Raw genomic sequence first — 24,590 nt, 5'->3', positions numbered from 1 at the left:
GAGGTTCCCCCCAAAACTCTTGGTTTAACTGTAACACTTTGAGAGGTGCAAGGAAGTGCTTTATACTTAATATTACATATGAAAACCAATCTTGCTTGGGCAATCTTATTTAAGTAGTTATCCTTTTGAAATACATCAATCCAGTTAAGATACTATCCAAGCAATACCATACAACACAATGTTGGGGGCACATACATTCAAATGAGTTATATTAGTTTAATTATCTTTTCCACAAAGAAGAAGAGTCAATAGTACCCTTTGGTATAGAATGGTAAAAAGTCAAGAGTCGATGAGCTACGCAGTTAGGAAATCTAATTCCACCCCTAGCAAGCCAGATGCCTGTTTGCAACACTAGGTAGGTCTAATTTGGCCTCCGCACAAACAGAACTGAAATACTGTACAAATCACTGTAAACATGAAGACTTGGAGGTCTATAGGTTGGAAGTGCTACAATAAGAACCGAATTTATTTCTTCAGACACAAGACCAAACATGCTCAGTTATTACAGCTGGTTGACTTATTTTATGTAAAGGTTTAGCGAAAACCCTGTTTTATGCCTTTCATGGGAATGTTTCCTTTGAAGGGTTACTTTCAGGGCAGAGCAGTTGGTCTGCTTCAAACCATTTTCCTCTGCATCAATATAAATTGTTTTAGAAGGTTTTGAGTATTTATTTATTTGAATTTAACCAATAGCCTTTTTTTGTGGGGGAGAATTATTTAGCTAGAACTTACTGTAGGTGAAACCAAGCAATAGAGAACTTCAAAAAATTAGGAGTTTAGTTCAACACAGAATTAGTATTTCCTTGAAGAAATTACATTACATTTTCTGCAAGAGATTTTACTCATGCATTTTATTTTTCTAGTAGACTACAAAAGTTATATGTACACACCACTTACCTAACATTTCTTTCTTTAATTTTTCATTCCGCTCTTCAATTTGTCTAGGCAGTCGCTGTGGAAAGAGAGAAAAACTGGAATCAGACCCATGCTTTCAATAATACTATAGGCTAAGCTTATGGAATTTTCGGACACATATCCAGGATACGCTGTTTACGGTTTAAAAGGAATCCTTATGTCAAACCACACTTTCATCTTATTTTGGAAGCCTGTAATTCATCCTATGACATCAGTTCACATAAACAGTAAGTCGTAACTTGTAAGTGCAGGTTTCATCCAGGCATACATTTTAACTGCTGAAAAACACACCCGATCTGATCGCTTGGAATTTTAACTGAAAGGCTTATGGAATTTAAGAGACTTACAATTAAAGTCTATTTTAGCCCTATTTCCACTGCTGTGTGCATTAAATTCTGTAAGAGAGGCCAGAAGAACTAAGCAAGCACAGCATTTGACTTCTGAACATAAACACGGGTGTAATGAGGAAAACATCCATAAAGTCAGTTCTCAGCAGCATCGCACCTGAGGGAAATTCGCACTGAGAAAACACGAAGATCTTCTAAATACTAGTATTTTATCAGAAGATCACTGAATTAACTGTCTATGAACTTCAGGACATAGTTTAATGAGCAGCATCTTATTACGCAATAAATGCACAGTTGTAAGGACAGGGCATTCCAAACGGGGCCCTGGATTTGGGAGTTCAAGGGAGGAAACTCCAACAGTTCATCCTGGGCAAGGTACTGCTCCAAGTAACAGCTCATGAACGTGCTTCTTCCCACCTCAGAACTGGCACCAGTGTTAAAATCTGTTGCACCGTCAAAAAGCTACCACGTTTCTAGAGAGCATTCCGTAACTGCATGGTCTGTGCATTCCTAATGATCTGAGATCCCCATTTCTGCCTAGAACGGCCGTGACTTATCTTCCGTCCTTACACAGTACTAATGTTTTGCTATATGGTTGTAATGACAATTTTTAATTATAACTTTATGTTCACTACAACTAAATTTACCATTGTATCATTTAAATTTTGCATTTTCTATGCATCAGTTAAATAGAATATTAAAACAAAATACATTATGAATGACAGTTACTTTTAATACATCTTTTTCATATGTTTCAGAAGTACTATTTTAAGCTTTTAAACTATGCTTATTACAGTGTAATTCTGGCAGTTCAGCATGCAATTATATGCATAACTATGCTGTCTCGTGGGGGTCATAGCAAGTAAGACAGACGTACTGTAGTGGTGCTATCAGTAAATTAATTGCAGTTGCAGACTATGGTAACAGGTGTGGAATTCACTCCTCATACACTTCCCTTGTGATAATTGGCTTCTCAACATAGTTAAAGAATTCATTTCCTAATCTTGTTCCTTCCTGTCATTTACAGCTCCAGTCATCACGGATAGGTTTGTCATCCTGATATCATTGCTGCACTGAAATAAGATGTTCACCTCAAGAAAAAGCCCATCGACGAGGTTGCCTGGCTATTCCTCTGCTCTTCAAAGCAGGATACACTGGTGAACACAGGAAAATACAGCTCATTTTCTACAGTGACACCCCAGAAAAAAACCAGAAAATGGAGAACTGAGGAATACAATGTAGACACACATGGATGGCTAAGCTCAAAACCAGCCCAGGCCCAGCATCACCACCAGTGAGCCAGACCTAATGAGCCCAGTCAGACCCCATCTGACTCCTGCTGACCCAGAGGGGCTTATTAAACTGGGTGTAGATCTGGATCTAAGCTGCCTGCATGAAAACATGTGCGGATATCCCCAGGCTCCGAGTTCAGTTTGCATTGCGGCTGCGAGATTTGGTGAATCTTGGATGAGCTTGGCGTATACGGAGCGTCTTTCTCACATTTGGACATCAGGCTTCAGCAGGAAACGAAGACACAAATCCTTGATCTGAAATACATACTCCATGTTTTGTCCGTCTGAATACTACTGTTCCAAACACTCAGCATTTCTCACTCCAGAAATGTATTTGCAAAGTTAGTTATCTATAGAAAGGTGTCCGTAAGGCCAGCTATTTGTCTGGTGTCTATGATACTCATCTCAAAGTACAGCTTCTTTTGGTAAATAAGTTTATCTGGCTTGCCAATCCCTCAAAAACTGTGCTGAAGCTAAAATTCACACAACACTGTTACACACCTGCTAAAAACAAAACCTAAAGATTGATACTACATAATTGAACACTTTCTGGGTAAGCATCAATAGGATTATTTGACCACAAAACATTATAATTTCAATCTGTTTAAACTGCCATTGAAGATGTCAAAAGTAACTAAAGTGTGTGACACTAGGATTTACATCAAAACACTAGCACTCTACCCCTGAAATAGAAACAGTACTGAAATTTCAGAGCAGCTACCAAATCAGGAATCAAAGCAAAGTACTACTGTGTATTTAATATTTTTAAACTGTCACTTAACAAGATTGTGACATTCTCCCTAAAGCAGTATGTGAAATATTTTCTGTGCACGGGAAGGAGAAAGATTAAGAGTGAATGAAGCAAATTTGCAGATTCTCTTGATGCATCATTTTCATTACCAGTGAGGAGGAAAAAATGCTGTGGTATTTCTGCAAAGTGCAATGCACTTTACCTTACAAAAAAGCAAAGCTTCTTAGTCTCCCACATATAACATATGTTAACCATGTATACGGAGTCAACATTATAGCTGGAATTGTTTCTTTATTATGAAATGTAGAGATCTATTGTGAATATTTTTAAAAGGGTAAAACTAGATGTCAGTTATTTCCTTCACAATTTTTCAAGAGAGGAGTTTTAAGCTTCAGTCTCAAAATATTGCTTCTACCCTGAAACTTGACAAAGAACAGGACCGACTCAGGGCAGAATGTCCTAAATACCAGTGCAGTGTAAATTGAGGGCATTTTGTACAAAGTGTTCTGCACCACATGTGAGTTTAAAGCCTCTGCCTAGTAAATGAGGTCAAGGAGCAGAAGGTATATGAAACAGTCAACCTCTGTACTTCCCAGCTATGAAAATTAAGAATAAATTACTGATCATTCTAAAACATTCCTGAAAGATGGCCAGGAAAAAAGCAGCACTCTTCATGATTCTCTTCTAGCCCAAATCTCCACCAGTTACCAAGCAAAGGCTCTTTAGTGGGATTATAAGAGACATACTCACTGAAAGAAAACCGTGGTTTTGCAAGAGGTATAAAGGACATTATCCATATTTTCACAAGGTTCCAATCAGCTAAAACATATGTATTTTAAACACTCTACATTTTGTACCAACTACTGACAGTGTTCCCAAGGCTTAATCTGTGGAGTCCTGACTGGTGGTTTATGACAATGTCTGATCTTCACAGTTGTTCTTTGTATGATGAACTGCTAAAATGCACTCCTTACACACCATTGTACCAAGTAACTGGCTAGATTACACTAGGCCTCACTCTGGCACTCATCTAGTGCCAAAAGACTACAAGCTCCAGAAACAAAAACCCATCGTTTCCTTTAAAACTGTCAGCAGACTCCTTGGCTGAATTCCTGGATCAAATAATCCAGCCTCAGCGAGCAGGCTAGAAACAAGGCCAACACAAATACTCCTCTAGACTGTGATGGACCCATCGTATTCACTACCCATGCAGTAATGATGTTTGACAAGCTTGTCATTTATTAAGCCATTGCCAAGAGGGAGGTGAAGAAGTGCTCTCCTGCTTTCAGCCAGATGCAGGCACAAGCATCAAGGGGTTGTCTCACAGTAAACTGACCTTTGTCAGTGGGTGCTGCCCAAAGGTTCAGCCCCAATTCCTGCACTGCCTCGACCACGTCTCATTTCCTTCTCATTGGCATTTGCAGCAGGACTTGTCTGACTGCAAAAAGCCACAGCAACACGAAAGTATATGATACGGGGCTTTTTGATCGCTGGCTTTTTTTTGCTTGCTCGTTGGTGGTTTTCCCTTTAGAGTCCCATACAGAACCAGCCACCGCCGAGGTTGGACACGAGCCGGGACCTGCGCTCACACAACAGGACAGCTCTGTGAGCAGCAGATCAGTTCAGCTATTTTGTGAAACCACACCCTTACCACTCACAGGAGTTACACAGTTACGCAGAATATTTTTCTGCCATCAGTGCAACTGATCCAGTCCCAAAGGAAGTAATTTCAGGCAAGGCTTCTTGTCTAATATGCTATAAAAGCAGTTTCTAATTTGTCACAATACCAGAGTACGGAGAAAGGGGGGGGGGGCGGAAAATAAAAACCTCACTACTAATGATTTATTTTCCTTAATGGAGAGTTAAAACAATTAAACCTAAGCCTTTCAAAAATATTTCTGCATCAACATATTCTAAGTGGTTTTAGAAATAATTTTGCAGGTGAAGTAAACGATTTTTTTTTCTTTATGGGGCAGAATATCTTGCAGGTTCACTGATGTGAAGCCGAACTAAAATAATGACATTCTCTGAAAATTTAACCAGATACAAATAAAGTCAGGTATTAGCATATGGATTCGGGTGCTCAACTAAGAATTACATTTTTAAATTGCATCAATTTACCTTAAAATGGAAGTAAAGAATAGCTCAGCTGTTGTTTTCCCTGCAGAAGATCATCAGCTCTTTCCAGGAGCTCTGGTGCTTGCAAAATTCACCTACCACAACCTGAAGCTCCCACTTTGATAAAAAGTGACCACCTCTGTACTTTTTATAGTGGCTCCCTTTCATTAGTACATGTTCCTTCAAAACCACAGGCTGTCTGGCCACATCTCTACCACATTTGTCCTTTCAAAACAGCCTTCAAAACCTCTTTTCAAAAATAAGAAGAGTAAGCAGCCTGTAAGAAGAGCTTTCTGCACAAAACAGATTTCCCTTCTTGCCACTCTTGTGAAAAGACCCTCTGAACTTGTCAAATCCACAGCTATTTTCCACACTGACCGTTACCATACTAAATATCACTAGAAAAATCACTTCCTGCTGGTATTTTACACAAAGAGTTACTTAAAACCTCAAATCAGCAGGCTGTGGCAGTGACTTTAAATCCCCACTGAGGAGGGATTATTTACCTGTTGGACTGGGGTTCCACAAGTGCTGGGGTTTTTACCTTTTTTCATCCAAGCTGACACGTCCTAAAGGCCAAGGAAACTTGCAAGAAATGTTTTATCCTGAAGTACTTGTAATTTGATTAAAAGTGGACATTGGAATACAGTACTAAGCTGGAGAATTTTTTTAAAAGGAAGAAAGTAACAGAACCAGGAGGTGCCTTTTTCTTCACATGAAAGGCGAAGTGTTTGAAGATTAATAGCAGACTTCAGTCACTATTAGTAAAATATTCAAAGTGGCCAATATACACACAAGACATAGCAAAGAATATGAACAGAAAACGGCTAAGTCAAGAAACAAAAATATCAATATTTTAAAGTAGCTGCAAACATAGACACAAGACTGATGGAATCCTCTCTCTTTGCCATTCTCAAAGTTATACAATCAAGTCATCAAAAAAAGTAATTATTTTATAATTATGCCATAAAGGCATTCGACTGCAAATTCACCCATCAGAAATATAATTCTACTGAAAGAAAAACAGACTCCCACTAATTAAGCAGCTAGCAAGAACTGTATTACAGGGTGCTTGTGTTCTGATCTCCACGCAGCAGATCCTTAGTGAAACGATGGCTGCTAAAGTGCAGCAGTGGTTCAGACCACCTTTTCTAGCACATGCATAAAAACAATTGACAGCTTCAGTCAGAAAACTAGAATGAAGTGTGTGTGTGTGTACTGTTCAACAGCTATATGTGTAATTATGTGCTTACAGCTCAGAACACACATTTACTTTCACTCATTTTACAAAAGTAAAAAGAGGGATATGCTTTATTGTCATGGAAGCTGTGGCAGTTGATGTAATATTCCTGATGTCAAACCACATGAGAAAAGCACTACACTTTCAGACTTGAAAAAAAGTTATCACCACTGCAGCGTGTGAAGCTGCTTGCATAAACAGCACTGAATATTTAGAATACGAAAGAAGAGACCTTGGTTTAAAGTTATGCCAAAGTATACTAAAAAGGCTTACCATGCAAGCTTCTCTGGCTTGATGAACTGATGGGTCTTTTTCTAGGACTGCCTTATAATCTTCCAGAGCTTCATCTAGTTTTTCTGTTTTTTCATATAGTTCTGCTCTCCTCAGCAAAGCTCTAATATAGTTAGGGTCTAATTCCACTGCTAGAAACCAAAAACAAAGCACAGTATTTTACTTGAAACATTTCTACACTCCTCAAATTAATTCTTAAGCGTGTATTAAATTCTCAATAGTTACCTTTATAATGTAGCTTTGAAACAAGCACAGTCACAGTTTAAAAGCTAAGTCACAATTCAGAAAGGCACACATCTGCCTGTGAAAGTCTAATGCAAATGATCCTATTTCATTTAATATCTACAATCTATTGCAGACAGAAGAGATTTCTAATGCAGAAACATTTAATATTTGTAATACTATATATGCAGAGATTCTAAGTGATGGTTCAGAAATTTTAAGGACCTGTAAGATATTTTTCAGCTTCTGTATATTTAATAAGTATATATTATTTGATTACAGCTAAAGTTAAGTATACCTAAAGATACATATAGCAGAGAAAATAAGCATCTCCCTATTTATCTCAGTTCAAGTTGTGACAAACTCCAGGAGAACTACTGGTGTTCTGACTTGACTCTAATATCAAACACTCAAAATTGGGTTGGGAATCCACAAATGGTAATAGTAGCTCTACAAGCTACTGACTGAATTTAAGCTTATCCTCTCTTTATTTCCTTGGCAGCCATGACTGTGTTTATGGATGCAGTTAAGACTGATTGCTAAACTTAACATTAACCTGCAAATAGTAATTTCTCAATAATTTCTTCATCCATTTTTCATCACAGAAAGAGGGAGTATGAAAGACTGCCCATTTTATATTTACTAACCCATTCAAATGGTTCTTGGGACAATTAAATCTAGGATTATCTAGCTAAATATTCTATCTTTTTCTTCTAGAAGGACAAAGACAATGCTACAGTCAGCAAGTTGCAGGTTAGTGTGAATTGCTCTGCTGTGCTCCAAGTGTTGCATTGCAGTTTGTAAGCCAAGTCCCCGGGGAGTGTCAAGCGATGGCAGCTTCACCTCTCACTGCTGCAAAGCACAGATTCCCCTTCAGCCACTACAAAATTAGGAGAATTGTCTTCCAAAATGCACCACCACCAAAACAAGGCAAACCTCCAATGTGACAGAGTCCAGCTAGAATTTGTTACCTTCAAGAATACTTTTAGCATGTACAAACTCCTATTTACTGTACAAGCAGTACTGGCACGCAGCCACTGGATTAGTTTTCTGATTGGTAATTTGGATTTTTTTCCCCAGCTGTCATGTGGAGTTTAACAAATATTCGAGCATGTGTGAGTGGGTGGAAGCAATAAGGCAATGCACAGCTGAAACGATTTCACCGGAACTTACAGAGAGAAAACTACGCAGTACAAGAACGGGAGAGCATAAGCCCTTGTGACAAAGCAAAAGCCTTGCATAAAAGGGACTTGATAACTCTTTTAGTTCTATAAGGCCTCACAGTTCTTTGGAATCTGACATTAAACCAAGATTTGGGGGGCAAAGGCAGGTGGAAGTGGGTTTAAAATAGTAGGTGTAAGGAAACAACTTCCATAATAAAAATACTTTTGTATTAAAAAGAAGTACAAATGACTGCTTATTGGCACAAGAGAATAGGAAGTACATTATTACAGACAGGAAAAGTTTGACATTTTATAAAATAAATAACATAAATAATTCTAGATTCAGGTGTCTTCCACCACAGTTTTCTATAAGTTCTTTAAAGACCCTTATGCCCAAAATTACTGCTCTGCAGTAAGGCACTAAGTGGCGTGATTTATGTACGAAAGATCTGGCACAAGAACAGCACACAAAAAAAGTCATACCTTTGCTGCAGTCATTTAGGGCAGCTTCCGTCTTGTCCTAGAACACAAAATAGTTTTGTTACATTTAAGTCATATTTCTCGGGAAACAGATTATTTGCAATTGCAAGCAAAAAGGTTTGTCTGGTGTTCCAAGGAGCTGGGATGTTCATGTAATCAAGGCTTTTCATACCACTGCTTCTGATGTAAAGCTCTTTACCAGCGATTAGCTGCCAGTGTTCAAACCGCCCGGCTGCCCCACTAATCGCTCTGCGCTCAGCAGCCACTGTCAAACAGCTGAGTCACATCTGCAGGCCCTGGCTTAACTGAGCTACCGCTTTTCTACCCTTGTCAATTAATTAAGGGTTGGAATAGATGGTTCCCAGGACTCCCAGATAAATTCTTGTCTGTACAAGCTAAGACATTTGTAAAGCAGACACTTTACTGCCTTTAGCACTAATACAGCTTTCTCCACAAGGGCCAATGCATGAGACTTCCAGAAGTGGGAGGGACAAGATCTGAGTGCACCCGGACTACCAGTTAGGAGATGAAAAGTCAAGCAATCTGCTCATAATGAAACAAGAAAAAAAAAAAGCAGAAGAGCTGAGACACAGATCCTCTTTTCATCCAAAATAAAAGGGCTTAATTTTTTTTTTTGTTAAATCAGGCTGTGCCATGCTTCTGTTGTTGATCTAAGTAGTGGTGATCTTTCTACACCCAAGCACCCAGTTTCTCCTCCATTAAACAGAAGCTGTCTCACAGAAGAATGCCTCACAAGCTTTTATTGCAGTGCAAAGCAAATGGGTGCAGCAGGTATGGAAGAATAAACTGAATGGGGAAGCTATTAATAACATGTATCTATTTTCAGAGTAATGTATTGGTCTGTCAGGTTCCACCAATCTATACTGCTGAGATACACTAGCTCTGCACAGTTCGTTTAGCATCTCGGGCTCCTTTGGGGACTATTGGATTAGTTTCCCAGGGATATGAATAGTTAACATCTGGATTGTGAGGAGGTTTTTCAGTTTACAGCTTTTATATTTGAAAGGTTCTAGCTTCTGTTATTACAGATTTTATTGTCTGCTCAAAGAATTCAGTATCTCAACGGCAAGGTAGATAATTCTTACTGAACAAGAATACTCTATGCTCAGTAAGAATTTATTTATTTATGCCTAAGTATGGCTGTGAGGTGCATTTCTAAACAGAGCTGCATCTGTCTCAACAGTGGAGGAAAAGTGCAAGTAAGTTCCCTTTGCAGGATGGTAAACTGAGGATAGGGGTTACTGTGCTATTTTTCTATAACAACTTAATCTTAAAAACAAAGGCAAAAATAAGGAGTAATTTCTCTTGAATTCTTAGTATCTTCTCTTTCTAAAGAAGTGAAGTTTCTGTTCAGACAGATTGTGTTCTATGCCTTCCATGCTACCGAACTGCATTGGTGATTCTGGTAACAGCTGGGGACCTGTCCCTGGTCAAGGAATACAAAACAAATGAAGAAAGCTGCAGCCATTCTCTCCAGACTGTGCCCTGCTATATAGGTCTGTCCTACTACAGAGCAACTGTGAAAGAAGCAGACTAACTGAATTAATAAAGCCATAGCTAGGAAGTCCTGCTTATGCTTCAAAGCATTTGAGCCAATTAGATGAATTATGTGACAGTCCAGGCTTTTAGAAAAAACACTCACTAGCTACCGTTGTGAACAGTCTAATGCATGGTCTGCATGCCCTAAACATGCTTAAAGAGATCTGTTCCATGTGAACTTTGAATTTCACTAGAGAGAATGAAAAAAAAAAAAAATCAGTGTTTTAAACATAATGCAGCAGAGCAATTTTGAACAGCTGTTCCAATTTCAACTGACAGGTTTGTGTTCATGCTCAGCAAAACCAAGCATACCAGCCTTTCCACAGGGAGCATGCTCCCTCATGCTCTGAGCAAGCAGCAAAACCTGCAAACAGCTTTATTTCTTTGCTCTCCTTTATGCACCCCTAATGATTTCATTATTGCATTTGTCATATAATCAATACATGGTTTCATAAAATAAAAAGAATATTCACCTGTTTCAGTTTTGCGGCAGCTCTGTTTGAAAACAAAACAGCTCTGTCTTTTTGGAAGCAGGCTGGACATATCCGCAGGGCCTTCGTGTAAGAGTCTTCTGCCTCTCCATAGTCTGCAGATGCAACAGGAAAAAAACAAAACAGACCATTTACTTCAAATGCCAGTACAGTCAGTGAACCACATGTCTAAGATTTCTTTGGAAACATTTCTCAATATGTGATGCAGTATTAAACCAGAATCAGTAGCTGCACTCAGAAAAGTGCATTACTAACTAGTACATAGATCAATGACAGTTAGTTATTTCAAAATCAACACCCTTGTAAAAGCAGAGATATAGTCCTGAGCTTAATGTAAAAAGTGCAGCATGATGTGCATATAATTCTCATCTCTGAAATGGTTTCATTCTATTTGAGCACCAGCCTTAGAGGTTGAATCTCTTCAGATTAAGTGTATCTTTGAACTGATAGGAAGCATGTGCTGAAACATGTCACTGCAACGATACCTGTTCAAAGCAGCTAGACAGATATTTTATTTGCCACATCATCTCTAATGACTGACTTAAAGGTCAGTCACCACAAACCTGTTATCACCTGAAGGTCATCCGGCATCAGATCTGGTCTAAAGCAAGGACCAGTGGTAAACCCCATGGGATTATCAAGTTACTCATTTTCTAACAAAGATAGAGTCAAGAGTGAAAAGGCCCTATACTGACTATGAACAATGCTCTGCCAGCTGACAAGTGCATTGTCCTCAAAATAGAGCAATTCTTTCTGTGCACATTGGCTGGTGACCATACAGGTGCTAAAAGGATGTGTATTTCTGATTAGCAAGCACTTTGACAGCCATAGGTATACTGAAAAGCTCTGCCAACGAATTTGTCAAGAAGATGCTATGGATGAGACCTCACAAGATGATTCAGCCACCATTACAGGCTTGCTGCTGCTTTCACGGTCCGAGCAGTTCCCTCTGCCTGCTCTGCTGCTCGCCTGAATTGGTCCGTCATTCCCCAGGAATGTCTCTGAGCACACAGTAGCAGATCCCCAACAGGAAGGCCCCTGGCTGGCTATCAGGGGGCACTGCTGGGAAGGGGAGGTTACTTGTCTGCGTCCCTGCTGACTGAGGAAAGCATGAATCAGCATTTCCTCCTTTCTTTGTGAATCCTCTAGCCACCAGAACATTAAATGAAAGGCAGGTATCAAAATCACTTCCCCCTTTATGTTTTTTAATTAAAAGCATTGGTACAGATATTTATCACTGAGCTCAACCCCATTGGTATGTATTAACCATGTTTGGAATATGTCCAGTTCTGGCATAAGATAGAAATTTACATACCTCTAATTTTTTTTAAAAATATATATATTTGTGTGTACATGTACATCTCTACACATACACACGTGTGTAAATCTCTCTATATACATGTATGTATAGAGATGTATATATGTGTATAAATGTACATATAAGTATATATAGAGGTCTGTATATACTAATATATAGAATATATTAGCATATATATTACATAATACTACTATATATACTATATAATATATATACTATATAATATTTATGCATAAATAAAATGTACAACAGATAGAATCAGTGGACAAAACCACAGAAATGTACAAAGGTACGAGAGAGCTACTGAGTCACCGAGTCCTGCATCAATTCTAAGCAAATGCATTAGCAAAACTCAGAGCCTACTGGAAGCCTTTTCTGATTAGTTAAAGAAAGCCCGGCACTTGGAAGGCAGTCAATTCTGTATCATGTTCTTGGATTTAAACACTTCACTTTCATGAGAATCCTACTTTAGTAATCCAAGTCTTTATGATTTAAACTCTTAAGGAGATTTTCTATCTCCTTCTGTTCTCTAGAGCTGGATGAAAAATGATATAGATGATCAATTTCAACAATGATAGGTGTGAGATCTTCCTACGGGTTTTCTGCAACATCACCATGATGGCTAAGTATTAATTTAAGATTCTTTAATAGCCATATGGTGTTAAGAGATTATCAACCCACCTCCTTTCTTGAACTGCTCATTTCCTTTCTCCTTCAGCGTTGTGCTCTCCTTTCTTCTTTTCTACAAAAGAAAAGACAATGTCTCAAAGTATTTAATTGAAATGAACAAGTAGGTCACCCACAGTTCCAAATAAAGTATGAATGGAAATCAGAATAAAACAGAACCTGCATCTTTTTAGCTAGTACCACGATTGCTTGCTTGTAGTCATTGTGACATGATATACTTCATATATCCATGAAATAATGGAGTATACCAACAAGGCAGTTAAAAAGCTCCAGTTCATGGACAACAGTACGCAGAAAGAGCATTCATAGTGAATTACATGGTTTAAACTAATACATTAGCTTTTCAGCTGGCTGTTTGCTTCTCCTTTCCAACTCAATTTAATTCAATCAGTGCAGGTCAACTATGTGGAATATATTTTAGACATAAAGTAACAAAAGTTTTGCTTGAAATAATTCCACCTCAGAAATTTATAGTTGCTTTCAGATACGTACAAAGCATGTTGAGCCGACTGCATTAGAAACACGTCTGTGGATAATACTGCTCTGAAAGATTTCTTATGTGGAGTGACTAAACCATCAGACCCAGAGACAGAAAGATTGTTCTGTTACACAGTGAAAATTGCACATGCTCAGCAGAGTTGTGTTTTCAACCATGAATATCTTAACAGTACTCTTAGCACAAGCGAAGTTGACATGAATGCTCTTAGCCTCTGACACAGAAAACACAGGATGTCATCCAGCCATCTCTTCAACCTATTTACCATGGAAGTGTTTCACACGCAGACCTACCTCACGCAAGTAACACCAAAGCAGTATAAGACAGTAACATCAAAAAGCAATGCTCAGATTCACAAACCATTTCTATGGTATAAAAATGATCATTTGACCACTGATTTTGCCCCAACACGCATACACAAAGGACTTAAATCAAGTTGTCTATAAATTACAGATCACTGAGCAATTAAAAAGCCAACACTGGGAAAAGGAGCAGTTTCCTTTCCTGCAGATTGTGTAAATCAAGGATTAATGCAATTATCAATATCGCACAGAACATCTCCTTGGAAACAGCTAAATATAGTACTCTTTGTGGAGCACTGCACCATCTCACAGCTATGCCAAGTAGCTGACAAACAATACAAAATCAGAGGTTCTCTCCTCCTGCTTTTATTGGTTTTGGAAAGTAATTCACCCAACCACTGTCACCATCTTAGTAATAACAGATGACCAACTCTGAAAACTAGGCTCAGGGGAATGGCATTCAGTTGTGACACACAAAATTGCACAGTAAAATATCATCTGACCCTGTTGATAATGCCTAGATCACTAATTTTTTTTTTCCTATCGCCTACTAAATATGTTTACTAATATGGATCGCTCCTCACATTAAAAAAACCCAAAACAACCAAAACATAGGTCAGACAAAACATGCACCACTATTTAGAAATGGGCTTTCTTCCACAAGTCCTTCCACAGTGTCACTGGCACCAATGTGCACAAGCCAGCTGGTGCTTTCTAAATATGAGCATACAAACAAATTTGAGCACTTAAGGCATAAACTGCATTAAAAGCACAAAATCTTTGTATGTATGCAGGATTCTGCTCTTCAGCACAAGGAGTGCATAATTGCATTTGAAAGCTGTACTGAAACTTTCGCAGTGCCAGACAGAACAGCTCCAGCAAGGTCAGTGCCGCACGCACAGCTGGCCATCCGCAGAAAGGAATTTTTAATACATGCATTCGGGATGTTAAGTGAAAGCAAAACAGAAGTAATTTTCATACCGGTGAACAAAGCAGCCAGATTTCAGCAGATAAAAGGTTTGGAGATGATGATCCTACTGCAAAACATGGAGGACCTACACAGACAACCCTCATTCAAGATAAGAAATGCTCGAAACACCAGCCCTACTGACTCCATTTCTCATGCCCTATTTACAACTGGCCTTTAAGTGCCATTAACTGATTCACTGTTGCATAAGGTAGAGTTACAACTCTACAATAATGAAATAGATTTTTTCGTATAAAATAGAACTACAGCATGGTCGCCTGATGCAGAAACCCTAAAATCAAGGAATACTGGATGAAAAACTTTACCTGTATTATCATTATTTCACTTTTATTAAAATTATTTAAAAATATTACGTTTACTCCAGTTAAGCATGAAACACTAATATAAAAAGTGGTCTGTAGCGAGGCTTCAGGAGAATAAGCTTTACATTAAAACAAACAAACAAACAAACAAGAGTAAAAGGAAGAAAAAAAATTTCTCAGTTGTGGGATTCCGTCTCAGTTAACCAAGAGGATTGTGACCTGGAGTCTCAACAGCAGAGAAGAAAGACCAAGGTGGCTGTATGGCCATGGTCGCTGGGGAAACACGGGCAGATGAATGTTCCAATCAACTGAAGAGTTAAGGACTGTCACACTCAGAAGCTGGTGATTCCAATAACCGTCCTCCGAACTCCTGTGCCTTGCTGTGTCCTCTTGTCTGTGAATCAAACTGCACTGACTTGAAGGACAGACGACTGTTAGTCACATAACTGTTACAGACACACAAATGTCAGTGACAGTCTTGCGGTCACTTCTGACCATTAGACCAGAAAAGTCGTTGTCTAAGCATGTCTCAGAAGCCAGCAGCATTGTTAAGAACACCCTAAATGGTTTCACGGCTTTCTCAGCTCCCTGGAAAGCAGCAATGCAGTGCTGGTTCAAGACCAGTATTTCTGTTATAGCTTGAACAACATTTTGAAGATATCCCTGTATTACAGGCTTCAGGCTGTCCCTTAAGTTCCAAACTGTACAAGTTTTCACAGTATTTTTCAAAAAGGTGAAGTCAAAAGGATTCCTCATGCATCATTCTGGATTTGCAATTGAAGTATTACCCATAAGCGATACAGAGTAGCAAACTATCCCTGAAAGCAAATTCCTCTGGCTCTTCCACAAAACCTAAACGCATATGTATTAGCACATCACATCCTAAACACACTGCCCTCTAAAGCACACTATGTATTTATTAAATAAATACATCATTTATTCCCCTATACATACATTTCTTTAACAGAAAATCCTAGCACAAAAGCAGTTGAAAGTCAACTATTTTGGATGAATTTACATTTAACCTGAAAGGACTGCTCCAGTGTATGCTGTTAGAATCTGTCTTGTGTTCAAATTGAGGGTAGAAACAAAACAAAAAAAATGAAACTAAAGTGCTGTTAGAAGACATAACCTCTTCCTTCAGTATGCTGCATTTCCAGCTTCGATGGACAATTACAAATTGACTGGTCATCAGTTTACTGTGATCATATCAGCCCAGAGTGAAAAAATTGCAAGTGACTTGTCCTTGGGACAAATTTTGCACAATGTCATTTCAGTGTCCCCACCCACTCATTTTTCAGCAAAAGATGTAAGTAGCTGCAGGGCAGGCTGCCCTTTCCTCAGCGGGGAAGTAGGTCAGACTGAACTCCTGGAATGCTCTGCCTAAGGAAAGATCTTGATCCACTATCTTCCCTGAGGCTGCCCATATACAACATTGGGGTCAGGCACGACTCCTCCAACTTACACTCCATTATGACTTTCTGCTATTCAAAGTCAGCAAAATGTCAAGGTTTGGTTTTTCACAAATTTTATTAACACAAAGTTGACAAATTCCAAGTGACAGGCATTAGTTTTTAATGTACAAAGTAAGAAAATTATTTTTTAAAGTCCAGACAAAATAACTACATTTAACTAGTAATATAATTCTTAAAGGATCTGATTAGAAATGTTTACAGATTTGGATACTGAATTACAGTCAACCATATTCTGAAGAAATTAGGATCTTAACATAAACCTGCCTGGCAAGCAAGAGATGCTGAAGATTAAGGCCTGATCTGAAGTAACAAGAAAAGACGGCTTGGCGTTCTGACAATAAAGTACAACAATTCAAAAGAAAGGCCATCAAATACAGTCCCTGGACCTCAGCTACTCTGTTCAGAAAAACTCAGGGCTAAAATAAAAGCATTAAAGCATTATTCTACTATTAGAGAAGAAAGCAATCTACACATTTTCACTGTTTTGGAAGTAACCAATATAACAAAAGTGCCAGCAGGGAATTCTTTAAATACAGCTGGTGAGTGCCAAAGGACAAACACCCTCAGCTTGTGACGCTTCCAACCATGCTTCCCCGGACTGTTCTATGCATTTTATTTGATCAATTGATGTAACTTTGCTAGGAAACTGTTCTTGGCTCCACTTTTGTCAAGAGCAGCAAACGCACACTGCCTCTTCTCTGTCAGGCTATTTATACAGTGTGACAATGCACATCTGCATCTCATATACCCTTTTGTAAAGGTCATAAAGTAACAGTCCATTTAAAATTACTGGGGTTCAAAGGGTGCACAGAAACATGGAATTTCAACAGATAAGGAATATATTTTTCAGCTTCAAATACCAATTATATTTCTAAGTCATTCATTAGTAGTCATCTGCTTCCCCCTGCAGTTTTGTGAAGCTATTGCTGTATCATGCATTCAAGGACTTGAATTTCAATTTAAGGTTGTAGTCACTCAAAAAATCCCTTTTCGAACCTTGCTAGAGTCATCACTTGAAAACTGTGCCGAAGCTGCCCTCTCCACTCAAGAGTCATGAGCATTGCTAGATTCTGGCCATTCTCCGCTCATTGTAACCCGCTAGTAGAGACACATTAGTCTTTCTACTGACAAATCACTACCTTTTCCTGAAACTGTAAGCAGCACTTCCAGAGACAATAGGTCACATCCATCCCTGGCAGTCAGTTTAAGTTAACATGCCAGACTAACTGTGCCTACTCCTGAGTGACAATAGTTGCCATCCCGTCCTTCCTGTTCCAGAGGCAACAGCCCCAGGCAGAGAACTGGAGCTGAGCACTTAATCCATCACCACCACAAGTCCAAAAGGTCACAATTTGACAGTATCAGTATCTTTCAGAGAAATGCAAAGAAGAATATTAGACTAAAATCAGATAGCAGCGCTGGAAGATGAAGGTATACTTTTTCACTCGTTCTACTAAATTGCCATCCAGCAAAAGACATTTTTTAGTTTAAAAATGTATCTTCTCATTGGCACTTGGAATTAATTACTCTAGCAGATATAGATACACTTCTCAAATATTCTTCTCTGAGCTTTGATTGCCTCGGAAAATATAATGGGATGTTTTATTCTATTTTGAAAGCTATTAGACCAGGCAGTTTTACTCTAGCAATCTATCTTTTCCTCCAATTTGACCAAAACAATACCATATTTAGTATTGGTGCTGTATACAGGATTCAGGTTATTAAAGTAGGTCATTTGAATAAGGGGATCACTGTTTATCATATTTCATAAGATTGCATTGTGATGCCTTCAAAATCCATTGTTTTGCAAGTTTTATTGCTATACAAAATAATTTTGAATGCTGATGAGAATTGTTAACAAAAGAGATATTCCTTATTGGTATTTGCCAGTAATTTATGTAATAACTTTTACTGCTGTACAGTCAGTTGGATTGTCTCATGTATTAATAATAACTTTTTGATCCAACCACATAATTCTTCCTAAAAAGAGTTGTGACACCATTTCCAATTGATCAACACCTGAGGACTGCTCCAAAAGATGACTCGCTTTGTCATATCCTATCTTCCATTTTGTAACTTAGCTTTTATTTTGTAAATACCATAGAAAAAACACCAACTTTGACAGAGTCAAGGTTACTATACTATATGGACGGACTGCTAGGAACACACCAAATGCTGAAATGAATGACTACACCTGAGAAGCCATCTCAGAAGAAATCCCAGGTCAGTCCTTCACTCCCTGGAAAATCAAATTCTATACAGAAGCTACAATTTATGGAAGAACAATGAGATCAACCTGAAGCATGGGGAAGAAAGGGTTAGGAGGGGAGCAGTTTAAAGGAAATTTCTTGATTAAACCAATGTTCTCTAATACATCCTAGAACTTCTGGAGAAAATAGGAAAAAAAAAATCACAGTATAACTCAAAATACTATTTCTCAAAGACCAGTTTCACTTAATTTTTACAGAGTTGCTAACAAGATACTAATTAAGAATCTCCTCTACTAGAGCTGTGTTCCTTGTCTTCCTGACATATTTCGTACTGCTAAAATAGAAGTTGAGTGTGACTATAGCCAGTTGTAGCTCTAACACATATGCAACAGCCCAAAGAATGGAACTGCTTTTGAGGAATATTAGATATTTATACCAGGGTCTTACAGCACCTAGAAAGGAGTGTTCCATATCCAAAATAAGAGCTTACTAGGCCAGGTCTTTGATCCTTTGGTCCAAGGCCCAAAGAACAAGACAACATCTGTCATGATGGAAGAGCACGAAGGATTCAGAATCTTGCTGCTGGATAAACTCATAATTAATGGGTGTCCCTCCAGAAGAGGACCAGGTCAGACTGAAACAATTACCATGTAACAGCTGCTGGGTGTCTTCTGATTAATTCTGCAGACTAGACCAATGTCAAAGCCATCACTGTCAATGACAACTAACCAGAAAAATCTGTTTGTAACGCATCAAAAGCAATTTACTGCTCAGTGCCTCTGCTGAGGCAGCAATCAGCATGCTTTTGAAACAGTAATGACAACAAAATCTTATAAAAGTGAATTTTGTTTCAGGCAGCTTAATTCTTAAAAAGCTCAAGAGTTTTAAGTCCAGGCAAGTAACCAGACTCTATGCTACATCGGCTTTTAAAAGAATAGTTCTTGCAGGTCTGTATCTTAATATCCCTTCAAGTTCTTATTTGGCTTCATTGTGCAGAGAAAACTCCTCACAGTGTTGGTACTGTTTCCTTGCAAGTAGTTCCTGTTGCTTAAAATTAGAAATCTCACTGTATGGGACTCTCAAAATATAATTGAGAGAAACTATACAACCACTTGCTCCTTCATTTCGATCTCTGCAGCAGCTTCTGCATGGGTGAGAATTTCTACTCAGAGCTGCTACCATGAAAGCTTGCTCATCCGATACACATAAATACACAGAGCAAGGACTAGAATCTGTTTTTGCATCTCCAGAATAAATTAGAGACTTTCTTTTCTACAGCCTAGTTATTGGAGAACATTGCTCAAAAGAACTGATTTATTAAAGCTGCTAAAACATAAAAATGGGCTCAGTTAAAACGAAGCAAAACCAAACTATTAAGGTGTGGCTCCATGAATTTAGTCTGAGCAGGGCTAACATCCAGCCCTCCTTACAACTTGAGTACATAGTTTATGGTTGGTGCTGCAATCACAGTCCATAGGAAGTTTTTCTTATTTAGGCAAGTAGTCAAATTGAAGAAAATCCATCTAACCTGTGTGTCATCAAAAGGCTGCCATTTGATGTCTACTTTTACCAGCACTGCCCTTGATCTAAAAATACAGCACGATTTTTCATCTGAATCATTCCCCATAACTGGTTCACTGCACATTCACACAGAGAGGTGTGCGAGCACAATGAAGGAGGCAGCAGGGGGCTGAGAATAACTGATCAAGGGCTGCCTAAGCAGCAAATGCTGCTGCTTAGTGTCTGGTCACAACCTAAACAGACAAACAAACAAGTTCTGAATATTTCTGCCTCATTTTCTCCACCTGCAAAAAAATCACATTGTCCTTCTTCTCAAAAACGACCTTTTGAGTAACTGGAAGGAGGTTTAAAATGTTTGAAAAACTCTGAAAAAATGAATGTACAGCAGCTGTTTTCAGAACGTAACTGCAGGTTTTTTTCCTCAAAAGCTGCATCATTTAACAGACTCTTTTCATAATCAAAAAATACATATAGAATGTTTCACTTTTAAAAATAAAATAAAAATAAAATTTGTAGCCATCAATTCAAAGTACTACTAGGAAAGCCGGTGTGGCAATTCAGGAATGACCCATTCCCATGATTTTATTACACAGTGAATGTAAGGTGATGCAGGGTAAGATCATGCAAATAGGCTACAACAGTAGTTAAAAGAACTGCTGTAAGTGTCTAATTAATCTCTAGTTCCTGGATTTCTCAAGCTCTTCTTATAAAAGATACCAATAATATTTTGTTAGATTAAAAATATCAGATATATTTTAAAGACTGCATATATAATCCACTCATAAAGCTCTCCATGGAACATAAAGTTCACAATATAAATATTGCCAATCTAATTGTTATGGTGATACTAAGAGATGGAATCCTTCAATTTCATTAGGTGTAATCATAAACCAAGCTGAAAGGCACAATTGCTCAATACCACTGGAAATAAACCTACAGAAAACGAGAACCACAGTTGTCTTAATACCTTCTCCAAGGAAATCTTTCCAGCTTTAAACAGTTATTATTTTGTACTCCCATAGCACTTTTCAGCAGATTTCCACAAAGCTGAATGCAAGCACTCAACATTCACAATTCTTTTGCTCATTTTACAGAAGGCAAAAATTCATGTGTAAAATTAAATTATTACCTAACAATACAACAGAAACAAGAGGAACATGAAAACTAAGACACTCAATTTCCAGCCCTGCTGCGCTTTCTGGAGTTCCATTCTAAAACATAATCCACCCCCAGTTTTAAGCATTTTGCCTGTGAAACTCTCAAGCTGCCTCCAAGTTACAGGGCGCTTCAGAAGCCTCATCATGACTCACGATGATAATGCTCTTTGTTGTATAAGCGATAAATGCAAGTTGAAAAAGGACAGTTCAGTCTAAACTGGAAAAGATGCAAGGGAAATGGAATAATGGTTTTTTTGTGTAGCAATTAGGTCAAGGAAAGTGATCACTGCCCTCTGTGCAGCACCTGAGAGAACGCATTCGGAGAGTGCCCAGTTTTGGTGTTCTGTCCCTTCCCTACAGAAAAATAAAACAAGACATCGACTTCCCAGTGGGACTCCAGTGGAGGGCCCCCAAGATGGTCAGGACACTGGAGACCCTGACCTCAGCAGACAGCCCAGGAGAACTGGGTCGGTTCAGCCTTAGGAAAAGGCGGCTCAGGGGAGACTTCATTGCTAGAGAAAATGAATCCGGACTCTTCCTGGAGGAATGAAAAAAAGAAGGGCCAGCAGTCACAAGCTGCAACAAAGGAAAGTCTTAACTAAAAATCAGGAAAAAAGTTTGCACCATGAGGGTAGTTAAACACTAGAAGATAGGCCCAGAGAGGCTGCGCAGTCTTCAGGCTCTGAGATGTTTGTGTGGCTCTGGGCAGGCTCATCTATTTTATCTAACTTTGAGCAGGGGGTTGGACTAGATGACCTCTCCAGAGGCCCTTTTGGGGCAAAGGATGCACCAGACAACCTCTTGAGATGCCTCCCCTCTGCTCCCATTATTTCTTATTAGAGCTCAAAGTATTACAACTGGCAAGCATCATTGTGCCCATTTTACAGATATCAGAACTGAGAGAAGCAGCAGACAAGTGTTACATTTAGTCTCATTCTTAGTTTAGGGAGATTATATTCCATGTTCCCCACTAGTCCCATATTGCTTTTCCAATTAACATTAACACAACAATCTGTACTACAGATGAAAAATGACCTTTTTGTCTTCACTAATGTATTTTGATCAGAAACCCCACCCTACCAGCAAGAGAATTATTTGAGCCACAAATTGATTACATTTCTCTATACTGGTTTGTAACAATTTAAATGTCTGGTTGCCTCTGGCATCTTAGCTCTGCATATTTCTGCCCTTCATTCTCTATTTACAGTAGCTGACCATAAGAGCACGGTATAGCCAAGTTACTGCCAAGGCCCTCCCTCTTTCCAACTTTTTGGATAAGGTATAGCCAGCATTTATTATACAACACAGTTACGAAAGCACAGTCCAGCTTTACCAACTCAGTTGAATTAGAAAAGATCTGCCTGCCTTTACAAAAGAGTAATAAGCCCGTATAAATGGACTGAAACGTTCATAATTTTTAAGCACCTCAGAAAAAATTAATTTGATGCAATGCTTCATTTCCTCTTTTCATCAAATACCTCATTTGAGTAGTACTTGTCCATTACAGTAGTAACTTCTGCTGCTGCTCCTGGTGATTTGGGAGTTTCCAGAATAAAACTATACAGCTATACAATACACTATCTTCCCCTGTGAATTAATGCTTGCCTAAGATGCTGCCTGCGTTCTCTTGTCAGCTGCCATTCCTTACTCCTCTCTCTCCTTGCCTCATCATAATAATAATTCAATGATACCTATGATCTAAAATCTGCAGCTGGCCTTCCAGTAAGGACTCTGTTTCCTTTATTAAAATAAGATCTAATTCATGCCTACCGGACTATAAAATAAAGTTTGCTGAAGTCTTCCCTTCATGTAAGTTACAATATGTCAGAATTCCACCTTTTCCCCAAGCGCAAAGAATATGGTAGTATTTTTTGCCACTATTTCAATTTTTAGTACAAGTAACTGCTCCTTTGGATAATTCAGATTTTAAAAGGCTGGATCAGCTCTTTGAAACATGACCTGTTCAAGAGGCCAAGCTGTACAAGTTATCAAAAGGACAGTGCTTAAGAAAAAAGGAAAAAAATGACAAGAGTTGTATGTTGGGACATACATAATTCGGGTTACCTGTTTTTCTTCCTCTGGCATATCTTTTTCTAGTTCTAGTAAGTATTCTTCATCTAGTTCTGTCTGCTTCCTTGAGCTATTCTCATCATTCTGTACATTCCCTTCATCATCCAGCAGAGGTTCTTTTGTCTCAAAGGAGTCATGACAGTCATGGAAACGCTCATCTGCTGTTGTGGGATCTTTGGCTGAAGATGGTGTATATCCACTTTCAATGTTTTGGGGATTCTGTGCATCTTTGGGGCCAGTCTCTGAAGACTTCTGATCAGAAAGCTTTAAGTGATCAAGTAATGCTTCAGGTGGGCTTGCATCTTTAAACTCTTCCATGTTGGACTCCTTGGAGGGGTTAGGTTTTTAGAAACGAGAAAGAAATAACCCAGAATAAGCACAATATAAATCCCTTGTCAGCAAACGAATCTCTAAAGTACCTAAAAGTACTCTTGACATTACCGGAGGGAAACTATTATCCCTCAGGGGAAGGAGCAACTTACACATGCTTCTTCTATGCACTATACAGCGCCAGGGGGCTGGTACCCTGTTCCCATAAATGAGTTAATTCACAAGCTCGGGTTCCCAGGGCCGGCACCGCACTGTGGCGGGGCTTTTCCTTTGCAGTGGGACTGAAGTCACACATACTTGCCTACCCACAGGCCTCAGCAGCCCCCCGCCCAGCCCGGCCCCCTGCGCACTGTGTGCAGCGACCGCCCCGCCGCCCCAGGCCCCGCCTGCGCCGCGCTCCCCTGCAGACCCATCGCGACCCCTCAGAGCCAGGCCCCAGGCAGCTGTTCCCGGCTCTGATATCTCAGCCCTACACCGCCCCCTGAGCTATGGGGCCGGGCTGCGGCCCACGCCCCCCATGACACCGCCTCCCCCCGGGCCGGGCCCACCGCAGGCCGCGCTCCCGGCCCCGGCCACACACCTGCGCCTGCCGCCCCTTCCGGCCGCCGCTCGCCGCTCCGCCCCCGTCACCCCGCGGGTCGCTTCCGGCTGGCGCCAGCCAATAAGAGGCGGCCGCGCGCAGGCTGCTGGGATGTGTAGTCTTGCGAGGGCGCGTGGCGTCTCGCGGACTCTCCTCAGGCAGCGGCGGGAGCGGAGCCTCTGTCGCCTGTGCGGTTTTGTTTTGTTTTTGAGCAGGCCACTTGTCACAGTCCCTGTCAGCTGCTCGGGCTCACCGCAAGGTTAGAAGTTCTACCCTGGCGCCGT

The 24,590-nt window shown here is 39.5% G+C and overlaps 1 protein-coding gene across 3 annotated transcripts in view; it reads right to left on the bottom strand.

Moving 5' to 3' along the window:
• Nucleotides 1–24,347, bottom strand: part of TTC1 (tetratricopeptide repeat domain 1) — a 32,164-nt gene extending 7,817 nt beyond the window's left edge. Inside the window, exons 1-7 of one of the 3 annotated variants that reach the window (XM_065644275.1) lie at nt 24,307–24,347; nt 23,391–23,723; nt 12,870–12,930; nt 10,853–10,965; nt 8,823–8,859; nt 6,937–7,085; nt 898–952 (exon numbers count right to left, since the gene is read on the bottom strand). In XM_065644275.1, coding sequence (XP_065500347.1) covers nt 898–952; nt 6,937–7,085; nt 8,823–8,859; nt 10,853–10,965; nt 12,870–12,930; nt 23,391–23,714 — 739 coding nt within the window. In that variant the 5' untranslated portion in view covers nt 23,715–23,723; nt 24,307–24,347. The other 2 variants (XM_065644277.1, XM_065644276.1) reach the window with 2 other exon arrangements.
• Nucleotides 24,348–24,590: the final 243 nt, after the last annotated feature.

Source organism: Caloenas nicobarica, chromosome 13 (assembly GCF_036013445.1).
Source record: "Caloenas nicobarica isolate bCalNic1 chromosome 13, bCalNic1.hap1, whole genome shotgun sequence".
In the NCBI taxonomy this organism is placed as follows: Eukaryota; Metazoa; Chordata; class Aves; order Columbiformes; family Columbidae; genus Caloenas; species Caloenas nicobarica.
Note: the sequence above shows the minus strand (reverse complement) of the source record. Positions and strands in the feature narration are given on the sequence as shown.